The sequence below is a fragment of the Cicer arietinum genome, chromosome 4, assembly GCF_000331145.2.
Source record: "Cicer arietinum cultivar CDC Frontier isolate Library 1 chromosome 4, Cicar.CDCFrontier_v2.0, whole genome shotgun sequence".
Taxonomy (NCBI): domain Eukaryota; kingdom Viridiplantae; phylum Streptophyta; class Magnoliopsida; order Fabales; family Fabaceae; genus Cicer; species Cicer arietinum.
Window position 1 is genome coordinate 14904890 of NC_021163.2, and position 10801 is coordinate 14915690.

The window sequence follows — 10801 nt, forward strand, 5'->3', positions numbered from 1 at the left end:
ACTTTATATACATCTTACTTCGATTCTATTTAATATGGTTGAAAATTAACGAATGTCGTTGCGACATTGCAATCAAAGAGGTAAATTTTTATTGTAAAAAGTTGTAATATAGGCTAAAGGTTAGTAACTGGTTGCTGAAAGTTAGCCTTTGAACCTTAATTCATGGAGAATTAGTCAAGTCTATACTTTATATTCCCTCACCCTCTTGAGAATTTTTTGTCTTTATTTATAATAGTTTTTTTTTTTAATTCTCAACCGTATTAATTTTTTTTTCATTAACTTATCTCCGATTGATTTATATATATTTTTGCAATCAATAATAAAGGCTATAAGGAAATTGATTAAAAAATATTATATTAAAAACATTAATTAATTCTTTCTTTTGAATTATAAAATTGTAAAAGAAATATTTATAATCCACAAATTTAATACTATTATTAACTTATTTAATTTTTTTGATTAGATCAAAAGAGTTTTACTTTAACAATTTGTGTACAAATGAGAGGTCTAAACTTTTTTTATAGAGATAAATGGGCAACGGTTTCTAAATTAAATGTGTTTGTGGGATAATTTGAATAGATTATGAGATAAAATAATATTCGTTCCAAACATTAAAATATTTGCCATTTAGTTTGAATAATATTTTTAAAGAAATTTGATTTTATTAAAATTAATATAGTTTATGAAAAATAAGAGTTTAATGATAGTATAAATTCAACATTTTTTATTGTACGTGTAACTCAACACCATTGATGAGTCCAAGGGTGAAGCATCGAAACATTCAATTGACTATGTAAATTATTTTTATTCGTCCACAAGTTTTTATAAAACAAAAATCCTTCAATCTTTCTTGTCTTTGTGAATTACTAGTCTGTTGCAAAATAAGTGTCATTCATACATTATTAATTATTAATTGTTGTAAAGCAAAACACTAATTATAGAATGGATGGAGTGGTTTAGTGGTTTTCAAAGAGAAAATTACATTAATTTCAATTTAATTCTCTTTAAAGGACAGCATGAAGCTTATATCTATTTTGGTTGTTTATTACATGATACGATTAAAAAAATTCACGTTAGTAAGAAAATATTATATTCTTAGTGACACAACTGATGTATTTAATGTCTTTTTAATATATGATAGATTGAGTTAAATCTTAATTAGACAACTATATATGGATAATCATGATTAAAAGTTATTTAAGTGGACCATGATCACTTAAAAAAAGTCACGTGACTTTTTCTTCTAATTTTAACCATCCATGTATGATTATGATCAAAATTTAACTCTCTCATCATACAACTCATCCATATATATATATATAATATCTTGGATCAAATGAAAAGAAATTTCACCTTAGATATATATTTCTTAATTAATTTTGGAAGAAAAACATTTTTCTTTTGAGCATTTGTTGTTTACATTAGATATAGTTAAACATTGATATTGCTTATACACAAAGACAACTTTTACGGTGATATAAAAAGAAAAGAGATAAAAAAAAGTGATCCGTTGTCACTTTAAAATATTAAAAAACATTTGTTAAAAAAAAACTAACGCGTTCAACTGCCTGAAACCTCGTAAAAAATGATATTTTATTTTTATTTTTAGCCCAATAATATATTATAAAAACTCTTTAAATTTCCAACAACTATATAGATATATATAGATAAATAATAAAATGCATCTAACAGAATTTTAATTTCAAGTATAACCATTATTAAAATTTTTAATTTCCAAATTTTGGCATAACCATTATTTAAATTGATATTTGTATTGATGGTACTCAATTAATATCATATAATGATACAACTATTTATGATGAGATGAACAGTGTATAGTTTGAATCATATTAAAGGTATTTTTACTACAAAGCAAGATATTTTTTATTTTTTATTTAATATTGAGAAATTAAAATCATTTGGATAATAAAAAATTGAAATAAAATTGCATTAAACTTTAACGTTTTTTAAAAGATATGAACAAATTAAACATTAATGAATTAAATTTACTCGTGGAACTTAAAATTATAAGTAGAAAATAATACATCAATTGATATACTTAATTATATAAGAAAATTATATTCTTTCCCAAATGCATATATTGCTTATAGAATAATAAACTTTTTGAAACTCAAATTAATTAAATCTTATCTAAGATCAACTATGTTACAAAAAAATATTAAATTAATTAATTTTATTATTGATTGAAAAAAATTACTAATGAAATCTATAAATTTTAAATAAAATATTCTCATAATTATAGCCCTCCTTTACTCTATATATATATATATATATATATATATATATATAGGGGCGGAGCTTGGAGCTTAGAAAGGACAAAGGTGGGCCGTGGCCCAAAAAAAATTATAAATAAAATAACTAAAATGCACTTATTAAAGAATTACGAAAATACTTTAAGCTAATTTAGTTTTCTCTTTCTTGATCTCTCTTCTAGCCTTCGTCTCTCTCCTCCAAAATTTTACCGTTTTATTTTTAAAACATTCATAAATTTAATTATTTGAGAATGTCTTGCTAAAAGACGAATACGATTTTTTTATTATGAGAATATGACTTAGTGAGTATTTTGATTTTCTTGCTTATATTTCTTTGTAAACTTATAAACATGATTGATGTGTTGCATCAAATGTATTGATTTCTACGAGTTTATGCATTCTTAACCTATGATTTTGACAATGACATTTTACTTTATTCAAGGTATGCTATGCAAAGGATATCTGCTGAACAAAAGAAACGAGAGGATGATGCTGATATGCATCTTGGTTGTAATAAAATGCAGACAAGCAATTTAAGGTTTCTACTCAGGCAGATGGATGAATACGACTTTGAAGATGGTCAAAACAGAAAGAGGAGAAAGAAGCCAAGAGGTGATGACTCTAGGAATATTCAAAAAAAGATGAATGCAAATCGATTCTTGACCCATAAAGAACGTTGCCTCTTTTGTTTAGAGAATCCAAATCGACCTATGCATCTTGTTGCGTCCATCGCAAATTTCACATATCTTATGTTACCACAGTGGCAACCTGTGGTGCCTGGTCATTGTTGTATTCTACCCATTCCGGTGAGTTTAATTTCTACTACCATTAGTGTTTCTTTAACAGTTGAAAGAAGCATGAGTTTGTTGTTTATTATTGAACACAATCCTTATAATATAAGTGAATAAATTCATTGGTTGATGATTTTTCTTAGAGAAAATGATGTTATTTTACAAAAAATTCAACACCTAAAGATTTATTTTCTATGACCAGAATATTTACTAATAAATGGTGAAGATTACATGTCAACTTTATGTTATGCATGTTTGGAAGTAACCTGAAGTTGTAATGTTGTATAAATGTGATATGAATTTAAAGTGGATGAACTGATTTTTTAGTCAGAACAGAACTTCATTATTTTTAAAATAAAGAACAAATTTAAACATATTATAAATACATAGAATAGTTATATATCATATCTTATTCTAAATTTCTAATATATTTAAATATAAATCTAAATAAAATATTTTAAATTTATTTAGATATATTATTTTCAACTCTCCTCCTTGACTAAATATTTTTCTTGAATAAGACCGCATCTTTAATTTTATATCTTTATGTATTCATTCTCCTCTTTGTTTGAATATCTTGAGGCTTCTTGTTGTAATTTTTTTATCTCCTTCATCCAAACATGAGTATGGTTCATGTAAACAAAATTATGTAATTTTTTTTAGATATAATGAACCAAAACTGAAGTTAATAGGGTTACAATGAGTATATATATAAAAAGAATAGAATTCTCTAAAATACCCTTATTACTAATATATAATAATATTATCTAACATCTCCCCTCAAACTCACGATGCATTAACATGAAGTATCGAGAGTTTGTCAACTAAAAACCGGAAATATTTAATGGAATGCATCTTTGTAAATAAATCAGCAATCTGTAAAGAAGAAGAAACAAACGGTAGAGTAATAGTTCCATGCTGAAGATGATGACGAGTAAAATGACAATCAATCTTAATGTGTTTGGTGCGTTCATGAAAGACCGAGTTGTGAGCAATTTGAATAGCACTCTTGTTATCGCAATGCATCAGAGTTGGCTCAGAAAGAGATACCCATATCAGACAAAAGCTGTAACACCCCGTTTTTCAAAGCGAGGGTATATTTTTTTTTTGAAAGTAATTAAACATAAAACAGAGAAATAGATAAAGAAATGCCTTTGGATAAATAACTGAGTCATTATAATTTACAAGCAGCGGAAAAGTTTCTCCAATTATAAATCCAAAACATTTACACAACCATAAATGGTACATGGAACCCATTCACATAAGAAGTCGAACTGACAATATTAGTATAAATACAGTTTTCCAAACTAAAAATACTCCAATCCAAAAAGAAGGACACCTAGTCCCTATACAACATCATAATCTGATCATCCTACCAAAAAGCTATACACCCTGAGTATCTCCACGCGCCCCGTGAGATCCTCCTAACGTAACTGCAGTCAAACGTTCCCATCTCCATTCCGGATAGATTCATGAGCAATTAATCATACAACTAAAAATGAGGATTTTCACTGAGCCAATCGATTGGGCAATCGATTGGGGTGAAGATTTTTAATGAAAATAGAATCCTGGGCTGAATCAATCGATTTGGCAATCGATTGACAGGATAACGGAGCCCCTGACTTAATACCAATCGATTTCCAAATCGATTTCCTGAAGGTTTTTAGTGAAATTTTGAACTCTGGCTTGATTCAATCGATTGGGCAATCGATTGACAGGATAGCTGAGCCCCTGACTTAATGGCCAATCGATTGGGCAATCGATTTCGTAAGGGATTTTTCGAAAACTGATTACAAAATCGATTGGCTAATCGATTTTGTTCATTTGGCCAAGCCCCTGACTTCCATCCAATCGATTGGGAAATCGATTTCCCTGATCATTTTTCCAAAAATTCATGAATTAACCTAAGTCATTCCTAATCAAGTTCACAACTTAACACTTAGCAATTTCTACGCGATTACCACGGCAATTGGGATCTCGATAACCATCATACTTACACACAACAATCAACACATAACACTTAGCATTTTCAACGCAATTACCACAACGACTCAAATTCAAATCACTTAATCATAAAACTCAAATCAACCACGACTCGCGTGCCAAGCACCCTAATGCAATGCGTATATGCCAAAATGCATGGACTCGGAATTCCAAACCAAAACCCTCCTCGAAGGGCCGTAAATCATAATTGTACCGCCTATCGCAGGCCAAAGTACCAATTACCGAGGTGCCACCTATCACGGGTCAGCACGATTTACTAAAATGCGTAAATCATAAACGTACCACCTATCACGGGTCAGTACAGTTTACCGAGGTGTCACCTATCACGGGTCAACACGATTTACTAAAAGAAAAAGCGGGAATCGTAAACGTACCGCCTATCACAGACCAGTACTGTTTACCTAGGTGCCACCTATCACGGGTCAGCACAATTCACCAAAAATGTAAATCGTAAATGTACCACCTATCACGGGTCAGTACAGTTTACCAAGGTGTCACCTATCACGGGTCAACACGATTTACTAAAATGTAAATCGCAAACGTACAACCTATCACGGGTCCGTACAGTTTACCAAGGTGTCACCTATCACGGGTCGACACAATTTACCAAATGAAATGCATGAGCATACACAGACTCCATTCACAACAATCGTTAAGCAAATGCAGATATTAAAAGATTCCCCATTTTTAATACCCATTTAACTTAAACGACTTTCAAACAACATTAATTAAATAAGTCATTAAGAGATTCCCCGTTCTTAATACCGATTTATCTTAATGATTTTCAAAACAAAACGTTAAGCAAACAGTCATATTAAGAGATTCCCCATTCTTAATACTGATTTATCTTAATGATTTTCAAAACAAAACGTTAAGCAAACAGTCATATTAAGAGATTCCCCATTCTTAATATACTTTTGACTTAAACGATTTTCTCGCAAAACATTCAGTAAACGAGTCATTAAGAGATTCCCCATTCTTAATACTCATTTACCGAAACGATTTTCAAAAACGATAGTTAAGTAACCGAGACATTAAGAGATTCCCCATTCTCAACGCCCAGTTAACTTAAACATTTTCCTCAAATACACATTAAGTAAACCGAGGTATTAAAAGATTCCCCATTTTTAATACTCGTTTAACTCTAATGGTTTTCAAATTCCACAGAAACAAATTCAAACATACTTTCACATTCAAACCATAATTCACAACAACCACACCAATTAACAAACATCAAGTAGGAACACGCCAAATACGACGAACACAAATCAACACAACATAACACCCAGATACATCAAATTTCATTTACTCATAATCATACACAAGACTTCAAATTCATTTACCACGAAACATTCATCAATATAAACAAAACCTAACTCTAAGGTTTTACCCATAACGCAATAGTTTCGTTTTTCCCCAAATCGATACATTTAACCCTAACAAATTCCTTCCCACACAACTACAGATAAGTCCCTAATGCAAGCTAGAAGTTTGGAAGGAGCCCTTACCTCAACGTTAGCTTTAACGTGCGTTTCCGGTACCGCGAGTAATTCCGGTAAAATCTTCGCTCGCAACGCCGCTTCCAAATTAGTTCACTAGCACCGTAGCGTGGTGGTGAGCAACTTTCCCTTCTATCTCTTCGAGAAATGAGGTTTGGATCTAGAAGAAACGGAGGGGTTTGTGTTTGGATCTCAAAACCGTTTTTCTTCGTTTTCGAATCAAAGAGGAAGAGTAAAGTTGCGAAAACTTTGATCTAACTCTCACCCAACCTTGGGTTACTAGTTTTGAAGAGAAGAAAGCGACGAAAATGAAAATGGGATAAAGGAGAAAAATGGGTCACAGTTAGAGGAAGAAGATGAAGTTTTGAAATTTTCCTTCCTTTCTTTTTCTTTCCTTTGTTTTTCCTTTCTTCCTTTTTCCTTCCTTCCTTTATATACTATTTTCTTTTCCTTTTCCTTCCTTCTAGTTTTCCTTTCTTTTTCCCTCCAAACAACCATATATAAATATAATAAATATAACTTAACAAATATCTCAAAATCTAGATATTTGTTAAATTATCGTTTCACCCGAAACGCCTTAAATTCTCCGTAAAGGATTTTCCGCAGTTAAATTCAATTTATTTATCGACGAGAAATTTTAATTGGCATCAAAATATCTTTTTGATTATAAAACTCCAAAATATTATTAACTTTGGCTTAAAAGCCTCCGAGCCAAAATCCAAAATACACCAAAAATACAAAAATGGTACTTTAAAATTATGGGTCTTACAAAAGCCAACGCAACCAAATTATTTCAGCGGTAGTGGATGCATAGCACGATACTCAGCTTCTACATAAGCAACAACATTGGACGATGACCCCCTAAAATTCTTCTTATGTGTTCTCCCCAATTTCGGACAATGTGCTTGAAGAGAGTCATCCTTAGCATCAGCCATAACAAATAATGACAGGAAAATACGACAAATACAATCACTGAGATAAAATAAATTAGGGATAATCTGGCTCTGTGCGAGCCCGGTTTCTCCCTCTCCAGACGTTGTTTCACCGATCCGACCGTTGAAGACGAAGACCTAAATGTTGAGAACCTGCTGTCCAAAAATCAGCTTGATCCAACGGTTAACGAATGCGCAATCGATGTTTTTCTGAGACTGATTTAACAAAATCGGAAATAGGGTTACTCTTCTCTTTTCTTTTTTTTGGTGGTTGTCTTTCCTATCAAAATAGTCTCTCTCTTCTCTACGGTAGATCCCAAAATCAACCAAAGCTCTGATACCATGTTAACAATGAAAAGAGGAAGAAAGAGGAAGAAAAAGGAAGAAGAGAAACAACCACTCTAGGGTTTCATAACATATAATGAACCAAAACTGAAATTAATAAGGTTACAATGAGTATATATATAAAAGAATAGAATTGTCTAAAATACCCTTACTACTAATATATAATAATATTATCTAACAGATTCAACTGTGCATTTTTAAAATTTAAATTTTTTATTTAAAAAAAAAACAAAATTTGTTTTAAATTTTGAATCATCCACATCAAACCACTAGTAAACTATCAAATTGAATTAACTCAGTCAATTTATTTTATTCGTCAACTAGTAATGTTAAGTGTGTTAAGGTGTCGCGTTAAGTGACACACTAGTCTAATTATATAAGTCATATCACATAAAACATTTTACCATGGACAACAATTATTTATCTTGTTCTTTGAAGTTCAAAATTAAAAATAGTCAAATTGTCTTTATTCCTTCAATCATTTATTAGAAATAAAATTTTGTAATACTAAATTAAATCATCAGAAATCATAAATATGTAGTATTTGTTTTTTTATGACATATATTTATACATCTATAAAAAAAATAAATTTTTTGGTGCACATAAATAATTAATTTGACAATCCAACAAAGTTTTTGTTTTTTGAAAAAGACAATACTCTAATAGCTAGACGATTTCATTATTTTTTTTTTTTGGGATTGAAAAGATTGAGGTATTATTATCTTGATTTTTATATAAAAATGCGGACTCCTTTCATTTATGCGCATAAGCGAATTTAGTATGCAGATTATAATTCCATTCCATTGCCTTAATTTCTTTGTCCCAATAATGAAACCATCTTGATCTTTGTGCCTTCCCTCCTTCAACTTTGCTCACTTTCATCGTAAACAAGCAAGCAATGACTTGGTTGTTATTTGATAAAAAGTAGTTGATAGTATATAGTTTATAAGTGATAAATTAATTTAAGTATTTGATAAATTTAATGGTTCAAGTAATTTAAAATATAAAATGATATAAAAGAATATTTTTAATCAAAAATAAGTCTAAAATATTTTAAACATAGTAGTTTAAGATTTTATCAATTTAAAATTTATTAATCTGATATATTTTTTTATATATATTTATTTTAAATAATAAATAAATTATTTACTTTAAATATTAATTATTTATAAATAATTTATTTATTAATTTGTTATATATTTTTATTTAATTAATTAATTTATTAATTTTAATTTTGAATAAATTATTTTAAATTATATAAATTATTTATTAATTTTAAAATTATTGATTTTGAATTATAAATAAATTATAAAGTACAAAAATTAATTTTAATTATAATAATAAAAGTAAAATGATAAGACTTTAAATGATAAACTATTTGAATTAATTTAATAAAAAATAGTATAAACCATAAACTCATAAATAATTATTTAACGTTTTAAGTTATTCAATATTCACAATTTCAACTCTAATTTGATAATTTACTCCACCAACTATAGAGTTCATTTACATGTGAGTAAAATAACAATCATGTTTAATTTTGCTTTCCCTATAAATTCAACTGTTTTGTATTTTTTAATAATAAAAATTTAGTGCGAGAGAATAATCAACAATGTCTCACTTTGTATTTTTTTTTTTCTTACGAAAAAAATTAAGGTGAAATGATGTCCAGTTGTTGTATTTTATTTTATTAAAGAACCGCAATACTTGATTTTTTCTTTTTTGAAGCTAAAAGAACGCTTAATTTTTTGTTGTCGCTGTCAATACAAAGATTTATTTCGCAATTTTATTTACAAACAAATAACATTATTAATACGATTTTCCAAGATAGACTCGTTTGCAAACGGAAATGGGTTTCTGTGCCGGTTTGCACAACTGCGAAGAAGTTGGACATCCCTCTAGACAATTGTCCCCCAAGCTGCCGGAAACACCACCGCCGGCAGATAACAATCCCGTCGGCGGCTTCCCAACGAAGAAGTTTCCATCCAAAAACAACTTCTTGATACTCTTTATCTTCCCATACTCCAATGGTATAGTGCCACGTAGCGAATTATGACTCATCGACAAAAACGACAGCATTGGATATGCAGCGAGATTCACGGGCGCGTAACCTTGTATTTTGTTAAATCCGATGTTCAATGCCACAAGATTGTTTCCTCCATCTTTCACAGGTCTCGAGATCTGAATCCCCGTGAAACTATTATTTTCCAAATTCACTTGCTGCAGCGATGGCAAAAGCAAGAACCAATCTTCAATCATTCCGTTGAGTACATTCTCGCTTAGCTCCACCACTTCCAATTGCTTCGATCCCAAAAAGGTTGTTTTTTGAAGAGACCCAGATAAAGAATTGGCCTTGATTGCAAGTTCTATCAAGTTGGGTGGTAGTATTGGGATCGAACCAATGAATTTGTTGAAACTCAAATCGATTCTACGAAGGCTTGAAAGAGAATTCAAGGAGTTTGGAAGAGACCCAGTTAGAGAATTGTGTGAAAAATCAATAGATTCGAGTGATTTGAGTGTTGTTATAGAAGAAGGGATTGAACCTGAGAAGGAATTGGATCGGAGTGTTAAGGTTTTGAGATTGGAAAGAGAAGAGAGTGAAAAAGGGATTGAACCAAAGAAATTGTTGTCTGAGAGGTCTAGTGTGACGAGTTGTGTGAGTTGAGAGATGAGTGGTGTGAGTGTTCCTGAGTAGCCTGCAGGGTCGAGGGTGATTTGATTGATGTTTTTGGAGTCGAGGGTGCAGGTGAACCCGCAGATGAAGTAAGTGCGATGAGGAACTGAGCAAGGATCAATGGTGAAGTTCCATGATGCTAAGCATGAGTAAGGTGTGATGGAAGATGGTTTGATTGAGGCTTTGAAAGCTTTGAGGGCTTCAATGTCAGAGGATGAGGTGAGGGATTGTACAACGAAATTGTTGTAAAATGTGGAGAGATAAATTATTATCGTTAGGGAAA

At 30.4% G+C, this 10801-nt stretch overlaps 1 protein-coding gene across 1 annotated transcript in view; it reads right to left on the minus strand.

The window, feature by feature from the left end:
* Window positions 1-9461: 9461 nt before the first annotated feature.
* Window positions 9462-10801, minus strand: part of LOC101514898 (uncharacterized) — a 1549-nt gene continuing 209 nt past the window's right edge. The window contains exon 1 of the mRNA XM_073367038.1: window positions 9462-10801. This exon is cut by the window's right edge and continues 209 nt beyond it. Coding sequence (XP_073223139.1) covers window positions 9654-10801 — 1148 coding nt within the window. The 3' untranslated portion in view covers window positions 9462-9653.